The sequence below is a fragment of the Solanum verrucosum genome, unplaced genomic scaffold (genome assembly GCF_900185275.1).
Source record: "Solanum verrucosum unplaced genomic scaffold, falcon-dt-bn FXZP01000011.1, whole genome shotgun sequence".
NCBI lineage: Eukaryota > Viridiplantae > Streptophyta > Magnoliopsida > Solanales > Solanaceae > Solanum > Solanum verrucosum.
In genome coordinates, this window is record NW_026020058.1 from 697,106 (window position 1) to 719,021 (window position 21,916).

Below are 21,916 nucleotides of genomic sequence, written 5' to 3' on the forward strand. Positions count from 1 at the left end.
TAATTAAGAAGGAAGGGTTAAAATTATGTATTTTTACCATATGTGGGTCATCTGATTGTGACATATTAAATTGGAGGGCCTAAGAGTTGACGTGGCAAAGTGAGTGTATTCACTTTCCTCAAAGCGCGTGAAATAATAAAACTAAAAAAAACTGAAAGGTAAAATCATACACATGACATTTTTTTATTGGCCAATATATAACTAATAATTTTTTAAAAAAAATTATAAGTTAAAGTTAAAAAAAAATGTAAACTTTCTTGTTTAGAAGTAAATGAAATTTGGGGGTTCATTTTTTAAAAAAAAAAAATTCAATCTTTTTGTTCTCTCTTTATTTTGTGGTCTTCCCGAAATGTCTTCTTCTCCATTGAAGCACTCCTTATACCTTTCTTCTTCTTGTAACGACTGGTTCCCGTCGTTATAGAAAAGCCAACGGGGAAAAATTTTGGACCGAAAAACCTTTTCGTAGTAACTTGGAATTTCCCAACCTAGTCCAGATTTGGACGAAATCGGAGTCACTAAGGTCTAGGGAAATCTGGTAACAATTGGGTGGTCTAATTATGATTTTGATCACATGAGTAGATAGCTAAGACTTTAAGAAACCCGTATGACTTTACGGAATTGAATTCGGGTGAGTAGAACTCCAAAACTGATCTTAGCATGAACGGGTAATTTATGAGTGTCATGGGTTGAAGGTGTGTTGTGAAATGGGGGTTTGGAATTCTTAAATTTTCTCACTGTTTTCGTGCAAGCCGCTAAGGCGGGATTTTCCGCCATGGCGGGGCCGCTGTAGCGGGGTGAGGACCGCTGTGGCGGGACAGACGCAACTTAAGTTGGAAATAAACCCCAAAAACATTTTATTCTGCACTTTTCGACTTTGAGAGCTAAGGAACGACCCCAGGGTTTGCTTGAAAGTTTTCCACCATTCTTGAGGCTAAGGGTAAGGTTTTCACTCCCCGAATCCGCTTTTCGATCCGTAGAATATAAATTTGTGGGTAATTATTGTTGGGGAAGGGTTTTGGAGCTGTTTGGATGGTGGGAAAAGCCCTAATTTGGATATTGGGATCATGGGTTTGATCTAGGGTTGGTAGTGTTGATTATATTCTGAGTAATTAAGTCTTGTTTATCGATCCTAACATTATATTGATTGCTTGTAAACCAAGAACAAACGGAAAGAATCTGAAAAGGGAAGAATCAAGTTTCTTAGGGGATTCAATCTTTGTTTGAGGTATGTAATGGTTGTGATCTCATGTTGTGTGATATATGTTTGTTCCTGCTTCATTATAATGCATCTATGTATGTGAATGTTGCATTGTTGATCTCACTAATCGTAAATGAGGGTAATTGAAAAATTGCATGCCATGAATCATGACTTGATTGTATGATTATGATAATGTACTTGTGATTGTGATTGTGGCTTGTTGAATGGATCGGGTGTTGCGTTCCGACACACTAACTGGGATCGGTTTCCATGTACCGACATAAATATTGGAACGGGTGTTACGATCCGACACACTAACTTGGATCGGGTACCACATACCGGTACACTAACAGTTTGGGAGTGGGTTCCGTGAGAGGACCAATGACTTGGCATATTTGTATATCTTGAGATTGTGAAATAGTACGTTATTCGTAAGTGATATTGATATTGTATATGTTCGGTGTATGCATGTTTATGATGTTGGAAATACTTGCTTATATTGCACTTAGTGGGATAGTCGTGTGATCCTACCAGTACACTGTAACTGTGTACTAATACTACACTTGTTCTTTCCTTGTGGAGTACAAGGCATCTTCAAGTGGCTACTGGCATACCTCGTTTAGAAGATCAATGATCGTCATCGAATTCAAGGGTGAGTCAGTTCTTCCGGGCTGCCATGAGTTCTCTTTTCGTTTATGTCCACATCTTCGGACTTAGACTAGTTCTTTAGATTTTCTTACCTTTAATTGGGTTGTACCCATTTCCTTAGACTTATGATCCTTGTTAGAGTTTTGGTATATTGACTTTTAGGTTCTAGGCATTATTTCCGCATTAGTTGTTAGATTTGTTTTATTAGACTTTTGGAGTTTATGGGAACTCTATCTTTCCTTTAGCATTTAAACCTGCTTCCGTAACTTTAAATGTCTTAGTTTTGATTAAGTTGTGTAGTTCTTGGTTAGCTAGTTAGTATTAATGGTTCTCCCACCAGAGGGTTAGTGTGGGTGCCAATCACGACAATCTGGGTCATGACACTGGCATATTAAAAAATTTCCTTCATCTTCATCCCTCACCTCACCCGCCCTTCATTAATCACAAAACCCAACACCTAATTCATATTATTGAATGTAAGATTTCTTGAATTTTAAGTAACCCATTTTGAATTATATTAGTTGTGATGCAAAATTTGTGGGTCTATCAACTTTCTTACACAATCTTCATTTTTCATTTGAGTTGTTAAGAAAAAAATAACTTTCTAAAAATATTATTCGACAAGGGGAAGATTTGTGGGTGAGAGTAGGGTTCGAAGAAGAAAAAGTAAGTAAGCTATTTTTTTTTAAAAAAAATTGATGAATGTTGAAGAAGAAAACAACTATTGAAGGCTGGAATTTTGGGAAAAAAAGAAGAAGCTAGTGAAGGTTGAAAATGGTGAAAATCAAGAAAGAAGAAAGAGGGGTGGGGGGGGGGGGGGTAGAAGAGAAGGGGTGGAAGAAGATGGAGCAATTTTTATTTTAAAATGTATTTTTAATTAATTGATTAGTGTAATGAATTTTAAGAAAATGTTTAAGCGAAAAGGTGAGACGTGGTGCTTACATGGCTATGATGTGGCAGATGAGAGTGATATCCTACTCTCAGGGTTGTATTTAATTCACTTCAAAGATGTTAAGGGGGTATTTAAACGCCTGTGTAGTTTAAGTGCTAAAGTAAGTTGTGCTTCCAAGTTTAGGTTTTTTTTATATGTATTTTCTCATATATATATATATATATATATATATTCAAATAGATCATGCATCATTATAACTGGCCATGCTCATAAAATTTCCAATATAATCTTGTCAAATCTTTCTATTGAATCTTTAGCACTTCTCTAAAAAATAACAAATACCTTCTAATTAAAAAAATAAAAAACATATCAGTATTCTCTTTGCAAAACTAAAGAAGAAATACTCACTTTCAAACATATGTATTTTTTTTTTGACCTAATTCAAACATATGTGACGACGGGGTGATTGCAATGCTAAAGGAGGAGCTTTTTTTTTTTAAGCTTGTTAAAAGAGGGTATCAATCAAACAATTCTAAAATTGGATACAACTTAAATGACAATATCAAAATAGGTGCCTCGTGAAACTTTTACATATTTTCCCCTTAAATTGACCTACACTAACTACATAATACAAATACGAACTATCAATCCTCAATGCGGGACTTGCCGCACACATGTAACAATATAACCTATAAAAATGATGCCTCGTGAAACTTTTACACATTTGCCCCTTAAATGGACCTACATGATGCAAATGCCAACTAATCAAGACTCAATGTGAGGCCAGGTCCAAGCTCTAGAACTATCTACATATTCACAACTAACAATACAACCTATAAAACACGTGCCTCACGGATCTTTTACATGTTTTCCCCTTAAGTGGACCATGATGTAAATACAAACTAATCGAGCCTGAATGTGGGACCATCCGCACACATAGTTAATAATACAACCATCTACAAAACAAGAAACTCATAAATTGTTTACGCATTTACCCTTAAATGAACTTGTGATGCAAATACGACCAAATTAAGCCTCAATGTGGGCCCCATTCCCAAGCTCTAGAAACTTCCTCACAAAGCTAACAATACAACCTATAAATCAAACACCATCCTTCAATAAAAAAATACCCTCTATATATCTATCTCGTTAACATTCAGTAAACTATAGGTACATATATTCGAATAGCTACAGACATGGAGGTGGCACCAGAGTTAATTCCATCTCTTGAAGGGCGAGCCCCAATTGAAGCCAGATCAATGACTTTTACTCATATTCTTCGATTCGCCATCTCTATTCTGCCATTGGAAGATGTACATAATATTGTGACAGTGGTGGACACAACGAACAACTCAATCCCCTTCTTCGAAGGTAATCCTATCAATGCAGAACCTATTTTGGAAGGGTTATCACCTGCATCAACCGCTTCCATTGAAGCGATACCAATGGTTAAGGTTTTAGGTGAAGGGATTGATTGCTTTATTTATTTGTCGGATTTCGAAATTGGCAAGGAAGCTAAGGAGATGCCTTGTAAACACCATTTTCATTCTATCTGTGTCACGCCCCAAGCTACCCCCAAGACGCGGACACGGGACCTAGGACCACAAGTGATCCCAAGCTAACCCTGCTGGCATGATCATGAGCATACTAAAGATAATAAACTGATGCGGAAGCTAATTCATAAATAAATCTGAAAAGATGGGGAATACCCATATACTATAGCTGAATATATCAAATCTGAGAGTTTAATACAAAAGAAATATCAAACTCAAAATACTAGGCTGAATCTAACTATGTCTGAAATAAGCCTCTAAACTGACTAGAAATGTTGGGACATGCCCCAACTAGATCTAGCAAAACTGAAACTAAAGACTAAAATACTGAAAAGAAACTCATGACTATTGTCCTCGGAGAATGAGGACTCACCACTGATTCTGCTGAACTGGAGATCGGGAACCGATCTAAGCGTGATCTGGATGCTGAGAACCTGAATCTACATCACGAGAAGATGTAGCGCACGTATGCGTCAGTACTTGAAAGGTACTGAGCATGCAGGATGGAGTAAAGCTGAAATAACATATAACTGAACAAAGCATACTGAGCAATGATATAATCTGAACATGATATAGATACTGAAATACTGAATACTGAGCTAACTGAATGCAATGACCAAATTTATAACATGCTGAGATTGAATACTGACTGTACTGAAATATGGTCAATGCAATAGAGTCTGACTAAACTGTGGGAGCTACTAATAACCGACATAAAACCACATGAGCTAAATGTGGAGTCCGATGTATACGCCCCATCGAGAGGACCCAATATACCCTGCCAGAGGTATAGAGGCATGCTGGCGTGATCACTAAACTGATGTTGCCCACAGAGGGGACTTACACCTACGTGGCTCGTAGTTCTGGGACTATATGGGTACGCTGAAACCCTAGTCCAACTCGGTATTATGCTACTCCCAATGAATTAAGTAGTTAACTGATTATGACTGAATTTCTGTAAATACTGGATAGCTCGAACTGAACATGCAAACTGAGAATGCAACAATTAATCTAATAATGATGCATTCATAAACTGAGGCATGTAAAACTGAATACTGAAATATCTGACCTAGCATGTGTAATTCAAGAACTAAAGAAATACATAGCTAGGGTTCTGAAATTCATGCGATAAACTGAGCAATAACATGATAATCTGATTTGGAACATTTAAATAACTAATTCATGATGATCTGCTATAATTCTAGATACCTTAGGTTGTTCATAATCAAGGAATCAAGAATCTGACTGAATTCTAGGGACCTAATGGGCGAAAGGAACCCACTAGTGAAATCCCACATACCTGGTGACGAATTCCACGGAGAAATCTTTCGATTTCGGGGCTGGAACTGATGGAACCTTGCTGCGTTCTTGAACTAGGGTTCTTGGCCTTTTTCTCCCTTCTTGCTTCTAATTTTCTAAGTTTTGATTAATGAATTTGACTTAGGTAAGTTCTAGTTATGTTTCTAGGTTTAAACTAATTAAAACCTCATGATTTAGGGTCTAAACGATGTATCTTAGGGGTTAAACGAAATAGGAAAAGACCAAAAGACCCCTGAATTAACTGCTGTCGGAGTGATCTACGGAATGGACCTACGGCCGTAGGTCAATCTACGGTCCGTAGATTGCGTCCGTAAGTCAAGCCTGTTCGACAGGCCTTCACTAAAACGGGCATAACGTTTTACTCGGAGGTCGGAATTTAGCAAACTTAGTGGCGTTGGAAAGATAATTCAATTATCTATCGAACCATAGGTCATGGGACACATAATTCATTCTTTACTAAAAGTTATGACCACTGAAGTTGACCCATCAGAATTTTCAGCTAACTGGTTGCTGACCTTCGATCTACGGTCAGACCTACGGACCATGGATAGAACGACGGTCCGTGCTGGTCAACCGTAGTTCATGTCAGAGGCTGGGTAAGGAGGTCTTGATCCACGGACACAGACCACGGACCGTGGTCTGATCTATGGACCGTGGGTTGTCCGTGAGTCGAGACTTAACCAATTTTCTGAGCTGGCTGGGGAGGGGTTGCAGTGGTGAACCATGGTCCACCAGCACGGGCCGTGGTCTGACCTACGGTCCGTGGATGGTGACCGTAAGTTGCACCTGCAACTTCTCAAAATCTGATTTTTTGTCTATTTTGAATACGGGGTGTTACATTATCTCCCCCTTGGGATCATTCGTCCTCGAATGAAGACTAAACTAGCTGAAATGGAGGGAGAGGGCTGCAATCCCTACCACTGAACACTGAGAACTGAATTTCTGACTGAACTGAGTTCCAAGGACATGCAAATACGCTGAAAATGCAAGTACAAACTGAAGGAACATGATTCTAAGACTGAATTTTCGCATAAATGACTGAAAAACTGAAGAGGAACTATTACCTCAAGCTGGAATGGAATCGGAAGGAAAAGGTGAGGATACTTGGACTTCATGGCTGCTTCTGCTTCCCAAGTAGCTCCCTCTACTGACTGACTCCTCCACAAAACCTTGACTGAGCGACTTCTTTATTTCTCAACCTTCTAACCTGACGATCGAGAATCTCAACTGGTACATCCTCATAAGAAAGACTATCTTTCACGGCCACACTCTCTAATGGCACTATGGATGCTGGATCACCCACACACTTCTTCAAAAGAGAAATGTGAAAGACTGGATGCACTGCTGTAAGTCTGCTGGCAACTCTAACTCATAAGCCACTTTACCAATCCTTTTCAAGATCCGGTAAGGGCCTACATATCTGGGACTGAGCTTCCCTTTCTTGCCAAATCTCATCACCCCTTTCATAGGTGACACTTTTAGGAAAACCCAATCATCAACTTGGAACTCTAGTTCCCTTCTTCTCACATCTGCATAAGACTTCTGGCGACTCTGAGCAGTCTTAAGTCTATCTCTAATGAGTTGCACTTTCTCCATAGCATAAAGACCGAATCTGGTCCTATCAAGGCTGCTTCACCTACTTCAAACCAACCAACTGGAGATCTACATCTACGCCCATATAATGCCTCATAAGGGGCCATCTGAATGCTAGAATGGTAACTATTGTTGTAGGCGAACTCAATAAGAGGAAGGTGATCATCCCAACTACCCTTGAAGTCGATCACACAAGCTCTCAACATGTCCTCTAAGGTCTAAATGGTACGCTCTGCCTGACCATCCGTCTGTGGATGAAATGCTGTGCTAAGATTAACCTGAGTACCAAGACCTTTCTGAAATGACTTCCAGAAATGAGATGTAAACTGAGGACCTCTATCTGAGATGATAGACAAAGGAACTCCATGCAACCTCACAATATCATTTATGTAAAGCTTGGCGTAATCCTCCGCCGAATCTGTAGTCTTGACCGCCAAAAAGCGAGAAGACTTAGTAACCCTATCAACAATCACCCAAATGGAGTCATGTTGTCTGCGAGTACGAGGTAAACCTGTGATGAAGTCCATGTTGATCACTTCCCACTTCCAAGTAGGAATGTCAATCTCTTGAGTCATACCTCCTGGTTTCTGATGTTCTACCTTTACTTGCTGGCAATTGGGGCACTTAGCCACAAAATCTGCTATATCTCTTTTCATACCATTCCACCATAGACTTCCCGCAGATCACGGTACATCTTAGTGGCGCCTGGATGAATAGAATATCTGGAATTATGGGCTTCTGCGAGAATATGCTGCTCAATGCACCCATATCAGGAACACACAATCTACTTGATAGCGAAGTACACCATCTCCCCCTTGGGAGAAAACCTCCACTCTCTGATTGTGGACTGCACCCTTAAGTTCAAGCAAGATTGGATCACTGTCTTGCTTTTCCTTAACCTCTACTACCAAAGAAGATTCTGCCCCATTCTGAACCGTTACACCACATCTGATATGCTCATAAGACGAACTCCTAGGCGAGCAAGTCTGTGAACATCCTTTGCTAGCTCTTTTCTTTCTTCCTCACATGTGCTACACTACTCATGGATAGTCTGCTAAGGGCATCTGCTACTACATTGGCCTTACCAGGATGGTAATGCACACTCATATCATAATCTTTGAGGAACTCTAGCCATCTTCTCTGGCGAAGATTCAACTCTTTCTGGGTGAATACATACTGGAGGCTCTTATGGTCTGTGAACACATCTACATGAACACCATACAAGTAATGTCTCCAAATCTTAAGTGCAAACACCACTGCTGCTAGCTCGAGGTCATGAGTTGGATAATTCTTCTCATGTACCTTAAGTTGTCTGAAGCATAAGTTATAACCTTACCTCGCTGCATTAATACACAACCTAGGCCGACTCTGGATGCATCACAATAGATCACATAACATCTGAACCCTCTGGTAGAGTCAAGACAGGAGCTGTAGTCAACCTAGTTTTCAATTCTGCAAAGCTTTTCTCACAATCATCTGACCATTGGAACTTAACCTTTTTCTGAGTTAACTTAGTCAATGGAGAGGCTATGGATGAAAATCCTTCCACAAACCGTCTGTAATAGCCGCTAGACCCAAGAAACTTCTGATATCTGTAGCAGAGGTAGGTCTGGGCCATTGTTTCACTGCTTCTATCTTCTGGGAATCTACTTGAATTCCTCACTAGACACAATATGCCCAAGGAAGGCAACTGATTGTAACCAAAACTCACACTTACTAAATTTTGCAAATAACTGGCGATCTTTGAGAGTTTGCAGAACAACTCTCAAATGACTCGCATGTTCTTCCTCATTCCTAGAGTAAATGAGGATATCATCAATAAAGACGATAACGAACAAGTCCAAGTACTGCTTGAACACTCTGTTCATCAAATCCATAAAGCTGCAGGAGCATTGGTTAGTCCAAATGACATAACTACAAATTCATAATGACCATACCGAGTTCTGAAGGCTGTCTTCGGAATGTCACTATCTCTGACTCTAAGCTGATGATAACCTGATCTGAGGTCTATCTTTGAGAAATGACTAGCACCCTGAAGTTGGTCAAACAAGTCATCAATCCTGGGGATGGGATACTTATTCTTGATTGTGACCTTGTTCAACTGCCTATAGTCAATGCACATTCTGAGAGAACCATCTTTCTTCTTCACGAACAACACTGGTGCACCCCATGGCGAAATACTGGGTCTGATGAAGCCCTTATCTAGAAGGTCTTTCAACTGCTCTTTCAATTCCTTAAGCTCAGCTGGAGCCATTCTGTAAGGAGGGATAGAGATAGGCTGGGTATCTGGAAGGAGATCAATTCCAAAGTCTATTTCCCTTTCGGGAGGAACTCCAGGAAGATCTTCTGGGAACACTTCTGGAAACTCATTAACCACTGGAACTGACTCAAGAGTTGGGGTTTCGAACTAGAATCCTTAACCCGAACTAGATGATAGAGATAACCCTTAGAGATCATCTTTCTGGCCTTAAGGTAAGAAATGAATCGACCCATAGGCGCTAAGCTACTACCCTTCCATTCTAGGATTGGTTCGTCTGGAAACTGAAAACGAACAATCCTAGTTCTACAATCAACTGAGGCATAACATGAATGTAACCAATCCATGCCTAGAATGACATCGAAGTCTACCATTTCTAACTCTACAAGATCTGCTGAGGTGACTTTCTGAGAGACTATGACAGGGCAATTTCTGTATACCCGTCTAGCTATAACTGGGTCACCGACTGGAGTAGAGACTGAGAAGGGTTCTGAAAGAGTTTCTGGACTAACACTGAATTGGACTGCTATATAAGGAGTTACAAAAGACAAAGTAGCCCCTGGATCTAACAATACATAAACATCAAGATCAAAGACTCGTAACGTACCAGTGACTACATCAGGAGAATCTTCCTGATCTTGACGAGCCTGAAGAGCATAAAGCCTGTTTTGGCGCTGTCCCCACCAGTACCAGAAGAGTTACCCTGCTGAGTCGGGCGACCTGCTGGTGCTGCTGAAGTTGTAGACTGAGCTTTACCATTATTTCCTCCTTGACCCTGTCTTGAAGGACAATCCTTCAATCTATGACCAGACTGGCCACACCCAAAGCATCCTTCCTTACCTGCAAGGCACTCGCCCGGATGGTTCTTACTACATTTCGGGCAAGTTGGGTAAGTTTTGGTGCCTGAAACACTACCTTGAGACTTAGAGCCTGACGCCCTACCTTTCTGATCATTACGGAACCTGGGGGATGGAACACTAGCTGATGAAGGGGCTGAGTCGAAGACTTCTGCTGAAAATGCGAGCGGTTTCCACCACCCGATTTCTGTTGGGAATACTCGTAGTTACCTGTTCTTGCTTTCTTAGTCTCCTTAGCCTGTTCCCTAAGCTTATCACCCTCAACCTGCTGAGCATGAGTCATGAGCCTAGAGATGTTCATGTCTCCCAACAACATAGCATTCCTGCACTCTGTTTTCACTAAGTCTGACACTCCATAGAGAAACTTATTCATCTGAGCCCTGGAATCAGCAACCATGTGAGGAGCATACCTGGAGAGTTGGTTAAACTTGAGCCCATACTCTTGGACAGTCATGTTACCCTGCCTCAAGTTCATAAATTCCTGAGCCCTTGCTTCTCTCAACTCTATAGGGAAAAACCTGTCTAAAAGGTTTCGCTGAAACATTCCCAAGTAATAGAACGGCATCTGTACCCCTGTTCTCCTTCCACTGAGTATACCAGATATGAGCTACATCCTTAAGTTGGTAAGATGCTAACTCAACCCGATCATTCCCAGTGACTTGCATTACCTCAAAAATCTTCTTTATCTCATCCAAGAAATTCTGGGGATCTTCACCAGTCTGCGATCCTAAGAACTCTGGAGGATTCATCCTAACAAAGTCACGGACCCTTGATGCTGCTGATCCACCATTTGCATTCACAGGAGCTTGAACCCGCTGATTGTTCTGGTTAGCGACACTCTGAGCCAACATCTGAATGGCATTTCTGAATTCAGCATTTGAGACTACTTGATCTGGAACTGGAGGAGCTGCTTTGCGTTCCTGGCATTCGCATTCCTAGCATAAGCTCTACGAGGAGGCATGATCACTGAAACGTAGAACGTCGAGTTAGAAGGAATTTAGATCATACCTTACGCACGATAAGAGTAACAAGAAAATGAAGATTTCCTAAAACACTTTGTAGCCTCCCTTTCATTAGATGTGGTGCGCACTACACACCCATGAAAAGGACTCTACCTAGTGCGGCTTTTCAGACATCCTAGGACACTTAAACCTAATGCTCTGATACCAAGTTTGTCACGCCCCAAGCTACCCCCAAGACGCGGACACGGGACCTAGGACCACAAGTGATCCCAAGCTAACCCTGCTGGCATGATCATGAGCATACTAAAGATAATAAACTGATGCGGAAGCTAATTCATAAATAAATCTGAAAAGATGGGGAATACCCATATACTATAACTGAATATATCAAATCTGAGAGTTTAATACAAAAGAAATATCAAACTCAAAATACTAGGCTGAATCTAACTATGTCTGAAATAAGCCTCTAAACTGACTAGAAATGTTGGGACATGCCCCAACTAGATCTAGCAAAACTGAAACTAAAGACTAAAATACTGAAAAGAAACTCATGACTATTGTCCTCGGAGAATGAGGACTCACCACTGATTCTGCTGAACTGGAGATCGGGAACCGATCTAAGCGTGATTTGGATGCTGAGAACCTGAACCTACATCACGAGAAGATGTAGCGCACGTATGCGTCAGTACTTGAAAGGTACTGAGCATGCAGGATGGAGTAAAGCTGAAATAACATATAACTGAACAAAGCATACTGAGCAATGATATAATCTGAACATGATATAGATACTGAAATACTGAATACTGAGCTAACTGAATGCAATGACCAAATTTATAACATGCTGAGATTGAATACTGACTGTACTGAAATATGGTCAATGCAATAGAGTCTGACTAAACTGTGGGACCTACTAATAACCGACATAAAACCACATGAGCTAAATGTGGAGTCCGATGTATACGCCCCATCGAGAGGACCCAATATACCCTGCCAGAGGTATAGAGGCATGCTGGCGTGATCACTAAACTGATGTTGCCCACAGAGGGGACTTACACCTACGTGGCTCGTAGTTCTGGGACTATATGGGTACGCTGAAACCCTAGTCCAACTCGGTATTATGCTACTCCCAATGAATTAAGTAGTTAACTGGTTATGACTGAATTTCTGTAAATACTGGATAGCTCGAACTGAACATGCAAACTGAGAATGCAACAATTAATCTGATAATGATGCATTCATAAACTGAGGCATGTAAAACTGAATACTGAAATATCTGACCTAGCATGTGTAATTCAAGAACTAAAGAAATACATAGCTAGGGTTCTGAAATTCATGCGATAAACTGAGCAATAACATGATAATCTGATTTGGAACATTTAAATAACTAATTCATGATGATCTGCTATAATTCTAGATACCTTAGGTTTGTTCATAATCAAGGAATCAAGAATCTGACTGAATTCTAGGGACCTAATGGGCGAAAGGAACCCACTAGTGAAATCCCACATACCTGGTGACGAATTCCACGGAGAAATCTTTCGATTTCGGGGCTGGAACTGATGGAACCTTGCTGCGTTCTTGAACTAGGGTTCTTGGCCTTTTTCTCCCTTCTTGCTTCTAATTTTCTAAGTTTTGATTAATGAATTTGACTTAGGTAAGTTCTAGTTATGTTTCTAGGTTTAAACTAATTAAAACCTCATGATTTAGGGTCTAAACGATGTATCTTAGGGGTTAAACGAAATAGGAAAAGACCAAAAGACCCCTGAATTAACTACTGTCGGAGTGATCTACGGAATGGACCTACTGGCCGTAGGTCAATCTACGGTCCGTAGATTGCGTCCGTAAGTCAAGCCTGTTCGACAGGCCTTCACTAAAACGGGCATAACGTTTTACTCGGAGGTCGGAATTTAGCAAACTTAGTGGCGTTGGAAAGATAATTCAATTATCTATCGAACCATAGGTCATGGGACACATAATTCATTCTTTACTAAAAGTTATGACCAACTGAAGTTGACCCATCAGAATTTTCAGCTAACTGGTTGCTGACCTTCGATCTACGGTCAGACCTACGGACCGTGGATAGAACGACGGTCCGTGCTGGTCAACCGTAGCTCATGTCAGAGGCTGGGTAAGGAGGTCTTGATCCACGGACACAGACCACGGACCGTGGTCTGATCTATGGACCGTGGGTTTGTCCGTGAGTCGAGACTTAACCAATTTTCTGAGCTGGCTGGGGAGGGGTTGCAGTGGTGAACCACGGTTCACCAGCATGGGCCGTGGTCTGACCTACGGTCCGTGGATGGTGACCGTAAGTTTCACCTGCAACTTCTCAAAATCTGTATTTTTTTGTCTATTTTGAATACGGGGTGTTACAATCTGTATTGACAAGTGGTTGGGGATCAATGGATCGTGTCCGATTTGTAGGTATAAGATGCCAGTGGACGAACAATGTGAGAAGAAAGATGAAGAAAACGGTGAAGATGAAAGAGGTGATGATGGCAGCAGTGATATAAGCGAAGATAGAGTGATGCTTGTTTTTCATGTTGTCATTACACCAGTAACACACACCAGCTAACAATATCGATAATAGAAATGCATAGAAATTCTGTTGATATGTTGATGGAAGTTAGAGTGCATAGAGATTCTGAGGTATCCGAATCTAGAGGTGGTGATGTATTCGAAGCTAGAAACGGTGATGTATCTGAAGCTGGTGAAAATGGCGATGAATTCGAAGCTAGAGATGGAGATGTATCCGAAGCTGGAGATGGCAGAGATGGCAGATATGGCGATGTATCCGAAGCTAGAGATGGCGGAGCTGACGATGTATCCGAAGCTAGAGATGGCGGAGATGACGGTGAATTTGAAGCTCAAGATGTGGTCATTGATGACAATTAATTTGGTTATTTTCCTTGTTTATTTTCAGCGTCTTCTGGTTAACTAAAATATAAAAAGTTATTTGTACAAAATATCGAGCTTAACTTAATTATAAAAAGTTGTTTGTACAAAATATCCCGCAATTTTCACTAAGATGATGACAGGTATTTTGAGATGACCTAGCTCAACATATGGTCATTGACAACAAACAATTTGTTTGTTTATGTATTTGTTTTGGGCATCTTCTAATTTCATAAAACCGAAGTATTTAGATTTTCCTAGATCGAGTCTATTAGAAGTTGACACCGATAAAGTGAAAGTTCATGTGGTCAAACAAATGAGCTGCAATCAAGATTAAATGCTTTGAATCAACTTCTCTTTAGCTAAGCTATTCATAATTTGGTTAGCCACTCCTTATAAAGTGATATTATTCATGGATGTTATGACAATTGTGACAGTGAGTTCACCAGAACCTCTTTTGACAAGCATATATGTTAAACATCATTAAACTTTAAACTCCAACAAATGTCAACATTATCTCTGGTTAATCCAGATATGTTAGCCTTACTAGTATAAGTAAGGAAACTTCTATCTCTATATTGATTGTGATGCACGCATTGACAAATTGAATTATCAATTGCTTTACTTAATTTTTAAAAAAAAATTGACGTTGCATCTTTTCCCCCAATTTTTCTTTGGTCTTCATATTTACAAGACATGTATTTTTCATTATCTCCAAATTGACCATGATTAGAGTTATGTGTAGTAGAAAGTTGTGTATCCCATTGAGAGGTTTCATCCTCCATCAATTCTACAAAGTGCATTGATTCCTTACATTTACACGTAGTTAACACTTGTTTACCAAATTTAGTCAGATTTTCATTAGAAGGTAATTTCTTTTTTTCAACAATCTCCAAGAGAAGAATGATGTATTAAATGAAATTTTGCTATTCTCCATATGGTTTATAAAGTTCATTCTAGGGTAGGGAATCATGATGATTTGTCACACACTCTTATTAAAAAAAAAATACTGCTCATAGAGTGTTTTCAAACGTCTTTTCTTATGTTCACTTAATTGATGACATTAATATATTCAATTTCTTCGTCTTTCTACTCCTTCCTTCAATGAAGTCATTAATTTGATACTCTTCAACTTCCTCCAATTACCAGATTGTCCATCTCCCTTTTTCCTAAACACCTGTTCCTAGGCACGTGTAGCCCATGTTATTGTATAAATATTTTAAGATAATACATACTACTATACAAGAACTGCCATATGTAAAGTCCAATATCCATATATATATCGATCGATTCCAAACTTGTTCAAGGTTCCTCCTTCAAGAAATAATTGTGTTGTAGGCAAAACTCTTCCTCCTGATTTAGGATATCAGCGTCCTAAATCATATAATATAAAATTGATTTTTAATATAAAAACTTACTCATAATATCATATAATCTCCAGTAACTATGACAATTCAAATATTCCTCAATAAATAAGAAATAAGTAAAAAAAAAAAAAGAGATAATTGAATCAATTGAAATTCTTATCGGTAAATATCCTGACACAAAATCACTCCTTTTCCTTAACAAATGTAAAACAATTCACAAATGACAATACTGCAGTAAGTCTTTCTCTGTTATTTTATAAAAAAATTTAATTAAAAATCCAATGAGATGAAAGACATTTAGTTTGTGAAATTTTACTGTGTTTTCAAGATATTCAATTTCTTTTGGTGGTGAGTTTGATGTTTTTTACTATGTATATAAAGTAAATAATTTTTAATTTTTGCTCTGTTATTTGTTCTTAAAAGATTTTTCTTATTTCTATTTTCTAGTACACAAGGAAAATAAGAATTCATAAGGTGTGCAACAAGTAATATTAAAGTTTAATACTGATACAAAATTGTGGCTGCTTAATAATCAGTTTCACAAAAAGAAATCCTATTTTATTGTCAAATGACTAAATTCGACAGATGTTTTCCCAACAACATTTAATTCCCAGTATGACCTCACAAATAAAGTGTTACAGAGAAGTTGTTTCCCATAAATCTCAGGTAGAAAAAAAATGTACAAGATGGATATTTTAGGGGGATTCTATCTCCAAATCTTCATATGGTACAATTTCTTTGCCTGAAGAATCAGCTACAACCTGATCATCATTATTTTGAGTTGTAGTGGTCATCTCTTGAAGTGGAGGTGGATCTACAAGTGTTGTTGTTGGATTATCATTACATGATAAATGAAGCTTCATCTCTCTGTGTTCTTGACACATTGCACACCAATGTAAACAACAATGTACCATACATGGATCACATGGTGAATCCTGATTTTAAGAGAAGGAAAAAGGCGAGTTAATCTAATCAAGCAAGTAATTGGCAAACATGGACAATGACGAGCATGTTAAAGACTTGATACTCCACTTCCTACTAATCATACTTTAATGCAACCTGAATCTGAAAATGTTGAGCTTGGTGAAGAAGTTGACCGGACTGGTCTAATGACGACATACCAAGATAATATGGTGTACATTAGAACATCAAGAAACTGTATAGGGAAGGCATTCCTAAACTCTATCACTTGTATCAAATCTTTTGGGCATCGTTCCTATCGTTACTTATTATGTTGCTTATTCTCATTTATTCAAAACTTATCAAGCATGTATGAGCTCTTCTAAGTCATTCTAGAGCCAAGATCTTTTCAGAAGGCCTCACAAAGTAAATGATAGGTAGATTTAATGCAAGTGAAGATTACTGCACTTGAAAAAAAACTTAAATGCAGGATATAGTCGGAGTTCACATGACCATTCATTGTTTACTAAACAACATGGTTAGGACATTGCGCTGTTGTTAATCTATGTTGATGATGTCCTTACAGGTAGCAAGTTTTCTCTTATTCTTGATACTAAGCAGTATTTGGATATCCTGTTTTATGTGAAGATTTGGGAGCTAAGACTGCTTTTACATTTTCGGAGGCCAATGTTATAATGACTACTTTAGATTATTGACAAGACAGATGGTCCTTTATTTGATGATATGTTCAGCTGACAAAGTCTTGTTGGTAAGCTATTTATTTGATCATTACTAGGCCAAACATAAGCCAGTTCATGAAACACCCTAAGCACTTACATTGGAATGTTGCCTTGAGTGTAGTGAGATATGCCAAGAGCTTATCAAGTTTGGGCATTTTTACGAGGACATGACCTATGCCAACCCTCTATTCTTATAGGAATTAATGTTATTAGTGATTAACAATTTCCTTATTATGATCTTATTGAGGGAATTAAACTCATATATATATATATGGCAATGCAAATTCTTCATTCACCTTTTAGATGAGTTGTTCTTTATTTGGTCCCCATTTTCTTTTAATGAAGTAAGTAAAAACAAATTGTTCTTTTTTCCATCAATTCACTCGATCAAATAAACATATAGTCGAATAATTTATAATTGACGATGCATGCATATATAATAATGTATGATAAATCGACAGGGTTAGGATGTGGTTTTTTCCCCCTTGGTCAAAAACCAAGAATACCTATGTTAATACAAACAAAAATGATAAAAATAAAATAAAATTATTAGAATGTGAACATATGATATCATAGATAGTTAAGCAGAATATACTTTTAAATTCGTTCAACTCACACATGCAGGGCAAAGATCAGATCCATTTTCTCTATTACCATTCAAGGCACAAATGGATAGGCTTATTAATTCTCATTGAATATAATTAGAAGAAATGTTATGAAAGATTAAAATAACCTTTTGGACATCAATAGGTTGATTAAGCTCGCCAGGAGTAATATTTTTCAATGAAGATTCTTGATCCTTTGCTAATCGAACATAAGTCCCCGTTGCCATCGTCTTAGATTTATTTGATCATCAATTAATAACAATAATTGAGTTGGTGTAACATATATACCTTCATTAAGGTAATGTTAGTTACAAACAAGTAGATAAGAGAGGAAAAAGGGATAGGGAGATTGTACCGTAAAACTTGGAAGTTTTTTTTATTTTAATTGCAAAATACTAATAAATAAGAGAGTACCTAATCAAGAGATATAATTTTGAATCAACTTTTGAAGAATTAATGAAAATACTATACTGCAATTCATGGTTGACATGGTTTTGATCACCCGACTAACGTGCTAGTGGCATGCCAATTACCATCAAGGAGTTCGATGGAATGTGAGATCGTATGTATCTTCTTAATCAGAAATTTTAGGTCCAAGCCTTTTCATAAAAAATAGTAATAAATTATTTCTTAAATTGTATATATATTTTAAAATATTTGAGTTTAAATCCAAATGCCATACAAAAAAAATATGTAGCACCACTTTTTAACTGTATATACTTGTGTGTTAAATCATATATAGTCCTTTGTATTTTAAGAAAAAAAAAATTGTAATCATAATACTCTAAAGAACAAAACAATTAATTAGTGGCAATCCTACATAACCAAGGAGCTAATTCGTTCGGAACTCAATTGATTGCTTCGATAGAGAAGGTAGAGCGTCCTTGGCTCATCATTATAGCACATATATAGGGCTTCAATGCTATAACAACGCTTCACTAATTCGAAATACCCCGCTATAAGAATCTAGCTTCGCTGATGTTCGGATAAGTCTTGAACCTTCAGGATGTCTGTTTTCATTTACAGTAACAAACACACTTCTCTTTGCCCCTTAACAAAAAGTTTAAGGACAAGAAAAAGATTAATGGTTTTCTTGCTCCCGCTTCCTCATCTGCGCTCCTCAAGCCAACTTTGCTATTTAGTTTAGTCTCGAGGATGAGATAATAGGGGTGTACCACTGAATATGTAGGAGTAGTCTCACCCTTTCTGAATCATATCATAAGTTTTTTTTTTTTGATGACAAAGAAAACCTGCAATCGCTATTCTTTGGATGCGCCACCGCTCCTATGCAATAGCTCGCAAACAAAACAGGAGAGGTAACCGCACTCAGCAAGTCCAGTGCGACAAGCTCGATCCATAAGGCAAACTCTTTGCTTTCGCTGGCAAAGAATCTCAAACTTGAGCCGAAACCACCGGATCATCTCAAAGGGTTCGTTCCATAGGTTTTTTCTTTAAGAATAAGTGCACCTGTGCACCATGCCATATACAACAGTAATACAAATATCATTTCTAGTATAAACATGGTGCCTTTTGATAGAATTTGTTGGTCAGACCAAAGTAATCATATTTGAGTCGCAGTATAAAAAAAACATTTTATGTGACAAATAAAATTGAACAAGGAAATATATACTTTAAAGTTATAGTGAAAAAACAATTTATGGAAATAAATAAATAATGAGAAAAATCAATAATATGAATCGATGAAAATGTTATCCTCCAATTTGTTGGGATTTTTTGTGAAATAAACTCATATCAATTAATTATAATTAATAACATAAACAATTTTTTTTAATTTAAATCTTATATTAAAAAAAATCTCTTATACATTTTTCATTTTAGCAAATTACGGAAAAAAATTATATTTTCGTATAATATATTTTTTTTCATTAAGTAATTATATGAAATCTAATAGTCAATTTTATTAATATTTTATAATATATTTTTATAAAATAAAAATCTATCTAAAACCTATAGTTTTAATTAAAGCTGCAAGAATATAAGAAAAATCAAATAGAAAAGCTTTGAGATGCCAAAGAATTAAAAAACTATTTTGAAGAAACATAACTAAACAGAACTGGTCAGAAAATAGAAACAAATAGACTAAAAAATGAAAAGTAAAAACATAGAAGTTGTGCAGCTATGCAGAAAATAAAATTTGAGTAAAAAGAAGTTGAGAAAGCGATTAGTTCTTTTGATCTTATCCAAGCTTGGAAAAGCTTTCTTTTTCAATTCCCTGAAGTGAAGGATACTACAGTTGAGTGTGCTGCTGGGCAGAAAATATAAAAGAAGAATATGCGCGTGCATAAACAATGTTCCAATAATCAGACATGACAACATTCTAATGTTACCGAAATTCATTTGTAGCAAATTAATGGTGGCTCAAGTTCCTCATCGTGATACAAAAACTGATGTAGTATAGAGGCCACTAAAAGAAGGCTATGTAATGATAAAATCTTCACATAGAGATCGTGTTTTAATAAGTCATCAATTACATACTCATGCAACATTTAGAATTATAGGACATGATGTTATGAGTCAAGCTTCCAGAGTTATGTGGAACTCTTCAATAGATTGTTACAATTCTACTGTTACAGGAATCATTTAACAATGAAAAGTGGATAATAAAAATAGCCCTCAAAAGAAGACAATCAAGCAAAGTAGTACACACCAGCAAAGCCTTATTCCATCAAAGTGTTTAAGTAAAGCTAAGTTCCTACTAGTATGCACCATCAGGTTGAGTAAAATGGATAAGATTTTTATGGTAAAAAATTTGGACCCTGAGAAGTTGTGCGTAGCTGTGCATAAAATAGAAACAAGAGTATGAAAAAGTTGTGTGCACCTGTCCAGAAAAATAATAGAGGAAGAAGATGTTTTGCAACTATGCTTACTATCGAAAAAAGTTAAAGAAAATCTGGAGATGCTGTTATAGTAATACCATTTTACATCACTCACTCTTATTTCATAAAAATCACCAGTTAACTGTATCTCCATAAAAAACAGATCAACCATATAATATCCAACACTTAAAGTATTATAGTGTTTTTAAAAAGTATATATATTCTCAATACGTGAAGTCTATACACCAACGCATATAAACTCCTCAATTTTAGTGTTAATATTAAAGACATAACCACCCGTATCAATCTTAGTCCCCCAAATTTTAATCATTATCATTTTCATATTCTTAAATATAAACAATATGTTTCAAAATTACATGCACCACAGAGTGATTAAAATAAAATTTAACATCACAGTTTTCATAATGATACAAGGATCATTCATTGAGGTGTGATTTCAAATAAAGAGACTCAACAACTAAAAGAATTCAACAACACAAGACAACAGAAGAACAAGAGTAACAAAATTGAAAAAGAATAGCTTTGCAAATTCAGAAAATCTTCTAAGGAAAGAATTTATTCCGGTCGAGAGTCTAGTAATTTTTAATGGAACCAATGGAGCTACATGTCACCTTTATGATGCTCGTTTTAGAGTGTTCTTCAGGCATTAGGACTAGTCTACTAAGATGGATGAGAATTCAGAAGCAAACACTACATTGGAATAAAGAAGTTAACTGGACAATGACTCATCACAAATGTAAAAAGGGTAAAGCATTCGCATGGCTATAGAAGCAACTGTGTATTATATATTGCAAGCAGAAATTATAAAATGGTCGGACAAGAAGAGTGAAGAAACAGCTCTATCATCAAACATATCATTTGAGACATCCTTTCTAGAGTAGCAAAATGGCAATATGTAGCCAGCTTAAAGTTAATAGCATCAAACCAAAAGCTGTCCAGATATTTCGTAATGAAGAATCCCAACTATGTATCCAAAAGATACTTCTAGGCTTTATGATCTCGAGCTATTGTGATTAGTATCATTCCAACAAAATGTACGATGGGTATTGTTTTGAAGTAGTTACTTTAATGTACTTGTAAAATAAGTATAAATTTTGTCTGATAATTTGACAGAATGTATACCTTTCTATTTAATGAGAGAATTTTATTTTGTTTCATGTAACATACTAACATGAATATGTTGTCCAAAGAGAAAATAATTACTGAATTGGTAAAGCATACATCTGTAACTTCTTTTTATCTTTTTGAGTGTTCATCTTCTTACATATAAA

The 21,916-nt window shown here is 37.4% G+C and overlaps 1 protein-coding gene and 1 pseudogene across 1 annotated transcript; one reads left to right on the forward strand and one right to left on the reverse strand.

The window, feature by feature from the left end:
* The first annotated feature begins 3,934 nt into the window (after positions 1-3,934).
* Positions 3,935-14,175, forward strand: LOC125823219 (RING-H2 finger protein ATL51-like; annotated as a pseudogene).
* Positions 14,176-16,236: 2,061 nt separating this feature from the next.
* Positions 16,237-18,136, reverse strand: LOC125823233 (cell number regulator 6-like). The gene is made up of 2 exons (XM_049502632.1): positions 17,916-18,136; positions 16,237-16,477 (listed from the first exon to the last, which is right to left on the reverse strand). Exons 1-2 carry the CDS (start codon positions 18,012-18,014, stop codon positions 16,238-16,240), a joined length of 339 nt encoding a protein of 112 aa, XP_049358589.1. The 5' UTR covers positions 18,015-18,136; the 3' UTR covers position 16,237.
* Positions 18,137-21,916: the final 3,780 nt, after the last annotated feature.